Source organism: Poromitra crassiceps (genome assembly GCF_964638095.1).
Source record: "Poromitra crassiceps genome assembly, chromosome: 12".
NCBI lineage: Eukaryota > Metazoa > Chordata > Actinopteri > Beryciformes > Melamphaidae > Poromitra > Poromitra crassiceps.
The window spans coordinates 23402033-23417374 of record NC_139632.1 but is presented as its reverse complement, the minus strand read 5'-3'; the positions used below and the strand labels follow the sequence as shown (position 1 = coordinate 23417374).

The window sequence follows — 15342 nt, the reverse complement described above, 5'->3', positions numbered from 1 at the left end:
CATTAATCACATTGATGACAGAAGATCATTGTTAGCATTACACCTATAAATAAAAATCTCAGAACTGGCACACATTTTCCAAATCCAAACAAAATCTAGACACACAACAACACGCACCCATACACTCACATTCACATACATCAACACTGAAGCATGCATGCACCGGTGCTTCTATTGTGAGTCATTTATTCTCAGAGGGTGGCAGGGCAGCGCGTCGGTGCTTTCAAGACGGCCCTGCCTCCATACAAAGTGCTGTTTGATTCAGACCCCAAAGCTCTCAAACTGTAATGACCTCCTCACTAATTGGATACAAAGCACTACTATTCCTGTTAGAAAAGGTCCAGAGCACCCATTTGTCCCCGAGCCATGTGGGAGTCCTGGTGCCGGGCCTGGATCGCATGTGCTGCGTGATGGACAATGCAAAATGCTCCAGTGGGACAGGCATTCAACAATATCCCTTACCAAGCCTCTGACCCCCCCCCCCCTTCCACAAGTCATTACTGAGGTCGGTGACAGAAAACAACTGACCATGGGTTAATAATTGGGACCATTTCCCAAAGAGCCTTCTACTTTACCATGCTGGAATGGACGGTGGCCTGCTCGATGTATCTGGCGATGCCGGTGACAAAGGCATTTCGGTCCTCGAAGTTGGTGTTGAAGTTGGGCTGGGGAGAGATGGAAAATGATGCTGCAGAAAAGAAACTGATACTGGCAACAGAGAGCAGGCATATACCTGAAAAAAACACTGCATTATAAGATCCATGCCATGTGAAACATGTCAGAGACCTATGCAAAGCAAGTCGATTTCCAGCCCTTTTCACATAGAAAGGGGCGTATTGGACACAGAGAAATGGATTATAGCTCAATCATCATCTTTGTCTAAAGTTCCCAAAATAATTATTTCAATTGTCATTTAATCTTTTCAATGGTCTCGAAACACCCCCATTGAAAACAGAATGATCTATCTAGGCCTATTTTGCAACTATGAAATAATTTAGGTTACTACTACTTTTGATTTTGATAATTAGGCCTACTTTTATCAATTTCAGTCAAATTATGGAAAATTCTGCAATATTCCATGTTTGACAGTGATTCCATTTTTATAAAAAAAATCCATGATTCAGACCATTTTCTCTGCATTGCGGAAATCATATGAGCCTAAGAATAGGAACAGGAATAAAAAACGATTGAATGTAAAGACTTGGTGCAGTTCTCTGACAGATGGCTCAACATGAAAGCAAAGCGCAGCGCGGGGCGGCGCGCTCACTGACCTGGTACATGAGCGAGGAGGGCAGCGGCTCAATGCACGGCTGCTGGTCAGGCAGGGGCAGCTCCTCCAGCAGGTCCACATTGGAGAGGGCATCCTCCAAGGTCACTGTGGTGGTCATGCTGCCCACTGAGAAGGTCCAAAAGAACACACATTAACAATTCTCATCCAGATAAGGAGGGAGCAGGACGTGCCTTTGTCCTGAAGAACTTTGCTACTGAGTTAGCGCCAGTGTGGCAGCCGATATCCCAAGCCTCTGTAGATAATCACACTGTCCCTCTGTCATGGAAAACCTCACACATAAAACCACTACCAAAAACTCAATGACCAAAAGAACATAAGGACTATAGACCCATTGCACTCACTTCAGTGATTATGAATATGAAGTCACTTGAAAGAATACTGCTACAGTTTTTAGTAAGTACAACCAAGGATCAAATCGACCCATGCCAATTTGCTTATAAAAAAGGATGTGGTACAGAGGATGCGGTTGTCACGCTGGCACATGTCATCACTAAACACTTAGACAAATCCAACAATAGCTATGCAAGAGCACTTTTCTTGGATTACAAAAGCTTTTTTCCTTCAAATACAATACAGCCAGACATTCTGATATTAAATATGGTACAGCTGGAACTGAATCCATACTTAATCCACTGGTATGCCTCCTTTCTTACCAACAGGACACAAATAGTGAAAGTGAACCGAACCCTCTCATCAGCAATAACTACCGTAAATTTCGGACTATAAGCCGCGGCTTTTCCCCCGTTTTTTGGCCCTGCGGCTTATATAACGGTGCGGCTTATCTATGGATTTTTTCGGGGGGGAAAAAAAAAAAAAAAAAATCTCTCTTCTTTAGCACTCTTTCTAACTATAAGTCCACTTCTGTTTTAATTTCCTCTCTTGCCCTCTTTTCACCACACCGCGGACACTGTGTGCACTGTAAAAAAAAACACAGGTGGTGTTGTGTTATGTTGTTTTGTTGAAATGTTAATAAATGGGAGCTTCCTCAAACAGCCATCTCTTTCCCGACAATCCCCTCTGTGCATGAACCCTTACATATGGTAATTAAACATTAAAACACAAAAAAAAAAAAAAAAAAAAAAACATTAAAACACCCGCGGCTTATAGTCCGGTGCGGCTTATATATGTAACAAACAGGCAATTTTGCTGCTGCGGCTTATACTCCGGTGCGGCTTATAGTGCGGAAATTACGGTACTAATGTTGGTGCTCCCCAGGGCAGCGTAAGCTCAGCTTTTCTTTTCACTTTTTACACCGACGACTGTCGCACTGTGGAATGTTTATCTGAGTGTCGTACCAACTCACCAGATCAATACATTCTAAAATACTCTGATGATACAGTTTTGATCTCGCTGCTTGATAGCGCTAGCGACCCTGGACTGCACCAACATAGAGTAAATAAGGTGGTGGAGTGGAGTGATAACAACGCTCTCTTAATCAATGCAAAAAAGACAGCAGAGATTGTTTTTGGGTCTCCACCTGACACACACAGCTCCTCTGTTACTATCCATAACAAACAGATCAAACAGGTATGCTCCTTCACATACCTAGTAACAATAGACCACCTACTGTCATGGAAAGACCACGTAGAGTCCCTGTGTAAGAAAACAAAGCAAAGACTATACTTTCTTCGCCAGTTAAGATCTTTTGGTGCTAGTAAACAGTAGGGCTGTGGCGATTCACTTATCTCCCGATTCGATACTATCACGATTCTTGGGTGCCGATTCGATTTATATTGCGATTCTTAAGTATTGCGATTCTACGATTATTGCGATTCGATATTACGATTTATTGCGATTTTTGTTTATTTTTTTCTTTTCTTTTTTCAGTTTGTTTGCTTTTTTACACTAGATTAGAACATGGGAAAAGTTGAATCATACACTAGAGACTGTATATTATATATCATGAGTAGGGCTGGGCGATATAGTTAAAAACAGGGGCGGACTGGGATCATAATTCAGGCCGGGCATTAGATACCAAGCAGGCCAGGCCGATATGGGCCAACGCGCGTGAAATTTGGGCCGTTTGAAGCCAGATTTGGGCCGTTTGAAGTCCAATTTTACAATGAGATGCACCCACTTTAACCCTGAAGTGTAATTATTACTTCAGACTAACTAATAAAGTAATAAAACCACTAGTAAACCAGTAGGCGGCGCCTGGCCTGCTGTTCAGTGAGTGGCCTGACTGCAAGCACCCCAATTTTTTTTTTTTTTTTTTTTTTTTTTTCATTTGCGATTATCGATTCTGGAATAAAAGATCGATCCAAAAAATCGTGACATTAAAAATCGCGATACTTAGGTGAATCGATTTTTTCCCCCACCCCTAGTAAACAGATTCTTCTATTATTTTTTACTTCAGTGATTATGAGTGTTTTACAGTACTGCAGCAGTACCACCTGGTATGGATGCCTGTCTGTTACCTTAAAATCACAACTACTAAGACAGATGAATATTTGTTCAAAAATTGTTGGTAAACCACTCCATAGTCTATACGAGTCTATGTACGTCAACAGTGTATTGAGGTTAGCTAGAAATATTGCCTCAAACACTAATCATGTCGTGTTACATGAAGAATATGAACTCCTGCCCTCTGGCAGTAGATACTTAATCCCAACTTTCAAGAAGGTCAGACTAAGAAAGTCCTCTACATCAGTCGATCCTGAGGCTTAATCAAGAACAGGACGGTCAGTGGAGCAGTGACCAGTGCTCTCTGTGTGCTGTATGCGTGTCATGTAGGGATGTCAACGGTTAACCGTTAATCGATTAACCGTCGCTAACGTCGTTGTTCGGTTATTGCTGTCGGTCTATCAGTTAATATAAAAAAAAAATTTTTTTTTTTTTTTTTTTTGTCTATTTACTCAATGAGCTCATGCCCAAACAAGGCGTGTCTATTTAGATGCTGAAATGTTAATGCTTTTTGTGTTAGAAATTCTAACACAAAAAGAATTTGTGTTGAAATGTTGATGCTTTTTGTTAATGCTTGTTAATGCTTTTTGTGTTAGAAATTCTAACACAAAAAGCATTAACATTTCAGCATCTAAATAGACACGCCTTGTTTGGGCATGAGCTCATTGAGTACCGTAAATAGACAAAAAAAAAAAAAAAAAAAAAAAAAAACGTTTTTTTTTTTTTTTTTATATTAAAAAAATATGAATTAACCGATAGGTTAATCGATTATTAGTGTCGGTTAATCGAAAGTGAAATTAACCGAAAATTGACATCCCTAGTGTCATGTATTTTTGGTTTTGTTCTCTTTGTCGTGTGTTTGTGCGTGGGGCTGCTGCTGTCTTGCAAGACAAATTTCAGTGTGAACTGACAATAAAGTATATCGTATCGTATCGTACGTCTCATATCAAACAAGGATCAAATGTGGCACAATTTAAAAGGCTAGGAGGTATTGCATTTTTATTTGCACCATCTAGCACACATGAAAACACAAGAGCTAGTCCACGTGGGGAACTGTTCAGTAAAATAAAGGTCACTTTCTCTGCAGAGGAAAGGATATTAAATGGGACTAAAGCTACACCCAAGGCTTAATTGCAGTTGATTGCTTGTTGATGATCAGTTTGATAATCATGCCTAATTCTCCTACAGTGGAAAACAAAACATTAAAATTGTAATAACTTTATAGACTATTCATTAGAGATAATGCCATGGAGAATCTTCAATATGTGCAGCAACAGCCTGTGAAAATGTGTTCGTACATCTGGTGTGTGGTTTTCAAACATCAAACGTGAAAAAGAACATGAACACAACTAAGGAGTATGAAGCAGTATGCTATAATGTTATATAACTAAGGAGTATGAAGCAGTATGCTATAATGTTATATAACTAAGGAGTATGAAGCAGTATGCTATAATGTTATATAGGCCTTTGCTTGCTTGTTAGTGCAACTCGTCATTTTAATGATACAAAAGCCAAAGGGTAAATCATTTTATTTTTTTGTCTGACATGGAGGCACTGTACAAAATGGCGGAGTAGACTGACCTATTTGAGGAAGCTCAGGTATTTCAGTGTATGCAATGTCCACTCTACATGTTCAATAAATCTGTCGCGGCCAGCGCACTACTCTTTGTGGCCGTGTGCTTTGGAGGCGGGCAGGTTAAGCAAACAAAAGCTCTGGCTCAGTCTGCTATATTCTCATATTATTTGTTTTGTTCTTCTCTCAGTCAGTTCTGCTGCTGCTATTTTGCACACTCTTAATGCTGTAATCCACACCTTTTCATATTTTCATTCACACATTTCTACTTCTAGTGTTGAAATTGTCAGTTGAATATGTTTGCATGCCCCCTTTTGATATTGAAATATTCCATTTCTCATTGTTGTATCCTGCTATTTCCTGCTGCAACAATGGCCAAATTTCCCAAAGGGAATCACTTAAATGAACAGTTCACCCAAAGAGTTTGCCAGCACAACAGAGAAAATCACACACCCTTGACTTCAGCTGTACTGTACTGAAGTCAACGGTGACTGGTTTTCTTTTGAGCTGTGCTGGTTGAGCCTGGCTCCCTGTGTGTTATATAAGCCGTTTTCACACATGTCGTACCGGAAAATTACCTGTAAGTCAATATCGGACATTTCCCGGAATTTCCCTTCACACCTGAGCGCTCGCATGTGGGAATATAGCAGCGAAATTGCCTGTATGTTGGGGGGCGGGGCGGCACTGCAGAGCGGGTGGGGAGTGACGTGTGCACTTGGATGGGGAATCCTCCTTATTTTGGGGGTCGGCAAAACTCCGATGGTGAAATAAGTTTGCTTGTCACACAATAAATCACACTCGTTTGTCTTAACTCATTCACCGCCAAAGACGTCTTTGACGTGTTATCAGAAATAGCCCTCCCCGCCAATGACGTGTTTGACGTGTTTTTGTTTTTATTACTGCAGCGCGTATTTCAAACACTTCCCCAGCCTCTGACATAGTATCAGGTCCCTAGCATCTAAGACAACACGTGAACAAACACATACCGCAGCTGTTGTTTTGAAATTGAGCAAGAGGAAAAGCAGAAAACGGGTAACGCTTCCTTGTGCAGACAGGAGAAACGCCATTGAAACGCTCGGCGCGCTGCACGAGCTGGAGTCGCCTTCCTCTGTGCCAGCCGGGAGAAAACGGGAGAAAGTAATCAAGAGATGTGTTTGATCATCGGAGGAATGAGGAAATGATCGATCAGTTTGCGAGGGCGGTGAGGACGTGTTGAATAGCCGAGGGGAAAACGGGAACGATCAAATAGCAGGGAGGATATGACAGGGAGACATGGACGAGAACGGGTGGACCAGAACAAAACAAAATAAACACACAAACAGCTAACAAGGCAGAAGCGGCAGTCACAGCAGCCCGCTGTCCTTCTCAAGAGCTATTCAGTTGGTTCATGAAATCGCTGGGCTGCGTGCCCTCCAGTGTTGCTCCTGGCCAATCCCAGCGCCACAGGGCGTGGTTATTGCTTATCCTATGTGGGGTTAGAAATCTAAAAGGGGGATCGTGTGTGTGTGTGTGTGTGTGTGTGTGTGTGTGTCTGTCTGTCTGTCTGTCTGTCTGCACACTCACTCACACCGAGTAAACTGTATTGTTGAATGTAAAAAAAAAGCACTTCATGTGTATATATATATATATATATATTTATTTTTTTTGTCATTTGTGTCCTAACGAATAATATTTACATGTCTGATGTCAATACAGTTCAAAATAAAAGAATTGAGAGTGAGTTCTGCCTGAGATTGTGCCCTTTTACAAAAATTGCCTTTTCTCCTGTTTATTTTCTCAGGGAGACATTTTGGGTGGAAACAGGGTGTATATAAATGGCTATAAGTAGAGTACAGAACATGCTAAAAGCTCACTTTTTTTTTCCTGGTGAACCCAGAGACGTACATCTTCATTTTGAGGTATTGCAAATCACTTTGGTGCTAATAGATAATTTACTGTGGGTCTTGAAAGATGACCAACAATTATGAAAATCTTTGGCCTGTGCTAAATATTGGCAGTCCTAAACTGGCCATGAATGAGTTAAGAGGGCATGTATGTTGTATCATTCACATTCGCTAACCAGTCTTTGAAGTGAAATATTTGAAGAAGTTGGGATCCGTGTCAGAGAAATAGCCTGGCTGGTTCGATGTTTATCCGTTCACCTGCGTCGCGTTGAAGCACTTTTTACAGACTGGCTTCGTTTGATGTGTCCGGGCTTGCCTTCGCTGTCGGCAACGTAAGCAAAATACTTCCACATTTCGCTTTGTGCATTTGCTTTCTCAACAAGCGTTGGGCGGCTTGCAAGACTCTCAGAGCTGTCTGTGTCCCTGTCGGGCTGCTGACTGAAGGAGGAGGACTGAAGGACTGGCCAGAGAGCGAGCAGGCAGCAGAGAGGGGAGAGGGGGAAATCGGCACGCCCACACATGAAGCTGACATACCGCTCTTATTATCACAAGATCATTTCGGCAGTTTGCTTTAATGTGCGCGAATGATTAGATTATGCCCGCTGGAACATTAAGCAACGTGTGTACACCTCGCCCATGAGAAGGACCGGCAAATGACTTGACACGTTTCACACTTGTGTCCCTGATCGCGCATACCGCTCTTCTGACTGGCTCGAAACTGGTGAAATGTCCGCGATGACGGGGTCGCGCTTATACCGGAAAACAACTTTCACACATGAAGGCATTAGACCGCGTTCCGGTCATTTAGCGGTAAAAAGCGCATGTGGGAAAATGGCTATAGACACACTTCACCTGTGTTTCAACTGGCATGAGGATGAGAAGATGATGACAGAATTTTCATTTTTGGATGAACTGTTCCTTTAAGTGTTATCTTACTGCAGGCAAAATCTAACCTTGCACATGAAAGCTTGAATGTGAATGAAGCGGTTATACTGTAGTTACTAGTGTCTCCCATTCCTCAACAGCTAGAGAAAAGCTATGTAAGTAATATGTAGACAATACAATTAGGGAAAAGGTTAAATTCAAACACAATAATACTTTGTGCAGCCTCCAAAGAATTGGAGTGGTGTGCTTTGGTTTACATTCTGTGGCAACTGCTAACTGCTGATTGGGGAACTTCATTGACATTGAACAATCAAAAAACCCATTGCAATCAGAATCGACAGTGAGTCAAACAATCCACAGCTAATCTAAGCGTGACACAAAAGCCTGGCAGGGGGTGGGTCAACAGTGCAGAGCAGAAAGAGGAGAGGATCCATACTGCCTGCATGAAGGGAGGCTCTGCAGAGCAGAAAGAGGAGAGGATCCATACTGTCTGCATGAAGGGAGGCTCTGCAGAGCAGAAAGAGAGGATCCATACTGTCTGCATGAAGGGAGGCTCTGCAGAGCAGAAAGAGAGGATCCATACTGCCTGCATGAAGGGAGGCTCTGCAGAGCAGAAAGAGAGGATCCATACTGTCTGCATGAAGGGAGGCTCTGCAGAGCAGAAAGAGAAGAGGATCCATACTGCCTGCATGAAGGGAGGCTCTGCAGAGCAGAAAGAGAGGATCCATACTGTCTGCATGAAGGGAGGCTCTGCAGAGCAGAAAGAGGAGAGGATCCATACTGTCTGCATGAAGGGAGGCTCTGCAGAGCAGAAAGAGAGGATCCATACTGCCTGCATGAAGGGAGGCTCTGCAGAGCAGAAAGAGAGGATCCATACTGTCTGCATGAAGGGAGGCTCTGCAGAGCAGAAAGAGAAGAGGATCCATACTGCCTGCATGAAGGGAGGCTCTGCAGAGCAGAAAGAGAGGATCCATACTGTCTGCATGAAGGGAGGCTCTGCAGAGCAGAAAGAGAGGATACATACTGCCTGCATGAAGGGAGGCTCTGCAGAGCAGAAAGAGAAGAGGATCCATACTGTCTGCATGAAGGGAGGCTCTGCAGAGCAGAAAGAGGAGAGGATCCATACTGCCTGCATGAAGGGAGGCTCTGCAGAGCAGAAAGAGAAGAGGATCCATACTGTCTGCATGAAGGGAGGCTCTGCAGAGCAGAAAGAGAGGATCCATACTGCCTGCATGAAGGGAGGCTCTGCAGAGCAGAAAGAGGAGAGGATCCATACTGCCTGCATGAAGGGAGGCTCTGCAGAGCAGAAAGAGAGGATCCATACTGCCTGCATGAAGGGAGGCTCTGCAGAGCAGAAAGAGAAGAGGATCCATACTGCCTGCATGAAGGGAGGCTCTGCAGAGCAGAAAGAGAAGAGGATCCATACTGTCTGCATGAAGGGAAAGAGAGGATCCATACTGCCTGGCTGCATCTTTTTCAGCCCTAATATCATGTTCAAAGACAGTGGATATATATTTTCTCTGTAAATCACCTTGATTTGCTGGCTAGAGTAATTCTGCACAGCACCAGAATAACTGTATACTTGTTTAGAAGGCCAACTAACATCAAAATAAATAAAAATAAAAATAAAAAAAACAAGTAGGCATATGCACCCCCCCCCCCCCCATTTTATGTGTGAATTCAACACACGCACGCACGCGCACAGACACACACAGTAAGAGCAGGGCATTGTCCAGAATAAACTATCAAATTACAAAGAGCAGCTGCACTTTTGATGTTGAAAAGGGAAAAGTAGACTAGAGCAGAGGTTCCCAACCTTTTCCCACTCATGGCCCACTTGAAAATCTTAAAAATGCCCAGATCTGACGGTAAACAATACAGAGGCCAAATAATGTGTTCTTCATGTGAAAGGGCTGATGGGAAGTGACTACCGGCAGTTTAAGTAATGGCCACAGATAAGAGTGCATCACGAGGCTACAATGTCAGCTTACTAAAAATGATAACAGTCTAACCCTGCAGACATGTATGTATGTGGAGAATCAGTTGAAACCACTTTATAAGTAAACAACCTTTAATAGACCTTCTTTCACGCGACGAAGACTATTTTTGTGAAAAATAACTATTTCAAAGGCCTTTTAGCCTGATATACCTACTCAATTGACCTTTTTTACATCAGTCATTTTGTGTCTAAAATGCAGGAACTAACACAGGTAACACAGGCAAGCAGAAGATCAATCCATTTAGGTGTTCCAGTGCTGGGGCCCTCAGTAATGTTTTGCTTGCACCTGTGTTACTTCCTGCCTTTTAGACACAAAAAAGCTGCCAACAGTGAAAAAGGCATTGTGGGCAGTAGAAAAGGGGTGTGGCTAATGGCCCCCGCATGTTGTGAAATGCAGTTTGTGAAAGGCTTGGTACATATTTTTTTTGTTTGCCAAACTGCACCGCACACAGCCGACAAGTAGGCAGCTCAGCTGAACAGACAACACATCAGTCATCTCTACTACAAAACAGCTCAGCTGAACAGACAACACATCAGTCATCTCTACTACAAAACAGCTCAGCTGGACAGACAACACATCAGTCATCTCTACTACAAAACAGCTCAGCTGAACAGACAACACATCAGTCATCTCTACTACAAAACAGCTCAGCTGAACAGACAACACATCAGTCATCTCTACTACAAAACAGCTCAGCTGAACAGACAACACATCAGTCATCTCTACTACAAAACAGCTCAGCTGAACAGACAACACATCAGTCATCTCTACTAGAAAACAGCTCAGCTGAACAGACAACACATCAGTCATCTCTACTACAAAACAGCTCAGCTGAACAGACAACACATCAGTCATCTTTACTACAAAACAGCTCAGCTGAACAGACAACACATCAGTCATCTCTACTACAAAACAGCTCAGCTGAACAGACAACACATCAGTCATCTCTACTACAAAACAGCTCAGCTGAACAGACAACACATCAGTCATCTCTACTACAAAACAGCTCAGCTGAACAGACAACACATCAGTCATCTCTACTACAAAACAGCTCAGCTGAACAGACAACACATCAGTCATCTTTACTACAAAACAGCTCAGCTGAACAGACAACACATCAGTCATCTCTACTAGAAAACAGGGAAGCGTGAATCATAAAAGACGATGCAAGAGACAACATGTGATTCACGGAAGTCAGAGAAAGGGAAGAAGTAACAAATGACTGAACTCAAAGTTAACATCAAACATTGAAGATGACATTCTGCCCAACTGAATGTGTATATGGGGATGATAAGTACACTGTTCCACATATTGTTGGAAACCATAAAATCTGTGTTTGGAAACTGTCCACATGGAACAGAAAATAAAAGCCAGGCATTATTCAGCTTTCACAAAAAGTGTTGCCACAGCAAGCCCAGTCTGTTAGGCCTTTGGAGTCACAAGACTAACACTACATCCATTAGGACAAAAATGAACCCTGGCTTTTGCTTTATATTACACAGTTCCTCTTAAAACGGCAGTCTTGAGCTGTGGAACGTCTTGCCTCTCAAAGTGATGATTCAGCCTGCCAGCTTGTTGGCCCTTTGGTCTACTGCTGAAGTTGTGTTAGTCGGGCTCCCTCCACAATTAAACCCTAAGGAGCTTAAAGCAGCCTCAAGTAGGTAGCCTGTGCCAAGTAGAGAGCAAACACAACAGGGTAGGCACTAGGCCACTAGGCCAGTGGTTTTCAACCTTAGGGTCGTGACCCTAAGTGGGGTCGCCTGGAATTCAAATAGGGTCGCCTGAAATTTCACTTTGTTCCTCTTCTTTTTTTACACACCACACACAATTTAATACTACCGAAGATAATTAGGGTCACTTGCATTTTTTTTTTTTTTTTATAGTTCTGAGTTTAAAGTGATCATCTCTAAGATTTCAGCTTTGTTCTCTTGGGTGACACCTATGGCGATGAGTAGTAATTGCAGGTGAGATACAAACTGTTGCATTATATGACATTACTAATGTCATACTGCAAAAGCTTCCATCAAAGGACCATATAGCGTCAATCAACATTGTGAAGTGACTCTTATTTTTTATTTTTTTATTTAGATGAAAATCGTTGAGATTATAACTTTAAATCAGGATTCTGAGATTAAATTCAGAATTCTGAGATTAAATTCAGAATTCTGAGTTACTGTCAGAATTTTGAGAAAAGAGTCAGAATTTTGAGATTAAAATCAGAATTCTCAGATTAAAGTCAGAATTCTGCAGGGAAAAAGAAGCATACTATCTGACATCACTGATGGTATTATCGATGGTGTACCGGAATTTGAATGTCTCGGGTCCCTCGATTTTTGTGACATCAAAGTAGGGTCACAAGCCAAAAAAGTTTGGGAACCTCTGCACTAGGCAGTAGTAGGCTATGTAGAACCAATACAGGAGTCTCTATCTTTGCTGCATGGCATGTCTTGCCTCATCTGCAAAATCCCTTTGAAGCCCCGGTAATCTGTTTCGAAACTGGATGAAGGTCTCCGACACCCACACGCATGTTGGGCAGTGAGTGGCATGTTGGTAGGTTAGTGGTTCACTTCAGTTGAGGCAGTGAGTGATGCAAATTAAAGTGACAGCACAGCGGTCATGCAACATTCATATTTTCAAAAAAAGGGAAACAAGAATCTGTGCTACACTGTTACTTGAGATGTGCTCTCTCATGCTTGGTACTAGAGAAGATAAAGCCTTTGACGCTCCAGTTGTCAACCGCTTGTAAAAAAAATAAAATAATCCATGCACATACTGTTTATGCATGCTGTGTATATTTGCATACATAATGTTATGAGCCAGAGCACATGGGTCTATATTAATGATGTAACAGATTGTGGTGGACGGTGAGGAAGCAAGATTAAGATTAAGAAAGCAAACAGCATCAACATCCACCTCCACATTTGTTGAGTGTTGACAGGAAAATAAAATGGTTGCTATGGAAACTACTAACTGCTATTTCTTCTGATGAAGTGGCATCAAAGAAACATACCAGCCAACTGTCACACCTCTAGAAGGAGGTGTGAATTGAAATATGCAATTCCGCTAACTTTTGCAGGAAGTCACACTTATGCAAGGAAAATCTGCAAGTGACATATCCTGCAAGTTTGCAGACAAATGACAACCCAATTCTCTTCTCCCTAATATTAAATATTGATGTTTAGGCTAAAATACTTCCTGACCACTCTTCGGCCTACATACCAAACACCTTAGTACCAGGGCTCAGCAGCAAGAGCCCATACAGATCTTAAGACTACTTCCCCAGAACACCAAGTAGATTTGCTTGGTCCAATAAGAATACCTCTTATGAATCATTAACATGATCACATACATTCTAGGGATTTGATTTCTCCTGTCCATCCATTTTATCCATTGCCATCTATGCCAAATTAGCAAAAGGAAAGCGTAGGCCAAGTTCAGGTGCCCCCGCTTTATCTTCACTATACTGTGTGGTATTGTGGTGGGGGATGTGGGTAGTTGATAACACCTAAGAAACGTGAGTAGTAATGTGCAGTGCACATTACTGAACAGGGAAACACTATTCCAAATTCCAAACTACATGCAAGATGTTGGCTGAGTAACATATTAAGTAGTGAATAGTATACAAAACAAACCTACAATTAAATGACTTGAAGTTCATTACATTAACATGTTTACAAAATAAAAGTTCTGCGTGGAGGTCACCCATTTGAATGAAGTCTTTATAGATGCTGTGTATGTAAAAGCTATAATAGGGATAGCCTTGGTGAAACGTTTAGGATGCAGCCCTCGTAGCATCACAAGGTCGATCCCAGGTTTGAAGGAGAATCAGTAGTTGTCAGATTGTTTACTGTGTTGTGTTCTTTCTTTGTGTTTAATTTCCCTGACATATAAAAAATAATGTTGGATCAACATGAAAGATCGATTTTTATCAGTGCACACATCATGCTTTCCTTGTAACTGATTAAAACATTGTTATGTGAGGGAATCAGATGGCTTGCACAAGAAAGTTTTAAGAATTATATTTCATGATAGGTAGGGCCAGCCAGACTCACAAGTGGGGCTCAATTCGGGTATCATTAATAGTGTTTCCAGATTGTAATTATGTCTCCAAGCATTGAAGTTGTAATGACACTGAATGACTATCAAGTAAATGCCTGCCAAAGTTGGGTGTTACTTGCGACTCCAGCAATATACACTTCATATTCACCCACTCCCCAAAAGTTAGCCCAATGAAAAATGTTTCGCTGTGGTTGTTGTCAATCCAGAGACTCCAGACACTAACAACAGTCACACAATTATACACAAAATCATAATTGCAAAAATATTCTAGGATAAGGTTGAGTGCGACATTCTATTATCAACGGAGGCGTATCTATTTAGCAATAATATGAAATGAAAATGACAAATGAGTATGACAAAGTTTGGGAAGCCCTGCCCTAAACATGCATGGATATGATCGCTCAGCCAGCCGTGGCCTCACTCAGAATGAGTCACAAAATCGGGCCTATGTATGAGGCAGCAAATGGCTTGGCGTTGTAACAAGCTATTAACCTTCTAAATCTCATATTTTTGACGTCAGTTTGAGATAAAAGCCCATTTCAACGCCAGTGTTTGAAGCAGTCTACTAAAACAACGCGGTGCTAGTAAGGAAACACGCAAAGAAACGCCACACAACTTTTTCTCCACAGTTTGAAACCAACTTCGCGATCGGATCAATCACTTTCTACTCACCCGGAGTTGTTGTTGAGCAGGGAAAAGTAGTTTGTTTGTACACCTACAGCGCCATTAATGGACAATACTCTGAATGCGGGCCCCTCTGACGATTGGGAATAAGAGGTTTGGAAGTTTTCGATCCAAGCCTTTTTTTGTCGTCGCCCAAAGGAATCTTCCCAGGCTCGGTCGGTGGTGTTATTATCATGGGCGTGTTCTCGGGGAGCGAAGTAGAGCAGGGAGTTCCTGTCCCTGTGAAACAGGGAAGGGAAACTCAACAGGAAACTGCCGAAGCACAGCTGCGGTGCAGACCTTCTCCACTAGGGACGCGAAGGAGACATGGATGTAGGAAGGAAAAAAGGCAAAGGAATTTACACCACTAGGAACCTACGTGCCTGCCCGCGATGGTATGGAGGTGGGACCATGGGTGATATTGCCCAAACTCCTCCCCCTTCACACACCCACATACACACCTCTCTTTGTTTTAACAAATTATGAGATTGGAATTATAAGGTTCCATCTATGAATGCATTATCAGAGATTTAACATCCAGGTACTTTATATCTTTTTATATATTAAATAAACATGTTACACACA

At 42.2% G+C, this 15342-nt stretch overlaps 1 protein-coding gene across 1 annotated transcript in view; it reads right to left on the bottom strand.

The window, feature by feature from the left end:
* The window catches only part of cyfip1 (cytoplasmic FMR1 interacting protein 1), a 36540-nt gene extending 21548 nt beyond the window's left edge, over positions 1-14992 (bottom strand). The window contains exons 1-3 of the mRNA XM_083647949.1: positions 14767-14992; positions 1272-1396; positions 576-665 (exon numbers count right to left, since the gene is read on the bottom strand). Of these exons, the coding sequence (XP_083504075.1) occupies positions 576-665; positions 1272-1388 (207 nt within the window). The 5' untranslated portion in view covers positions 1389-1396; positions 14767-14992. The remainder of the gene's footprint in view (positions 1-575; positions 666-1271; positions 1397-14766) is intronic.
* Between the last annotated feature and the right edge of the window lie 350 nt (positions 14993-15342).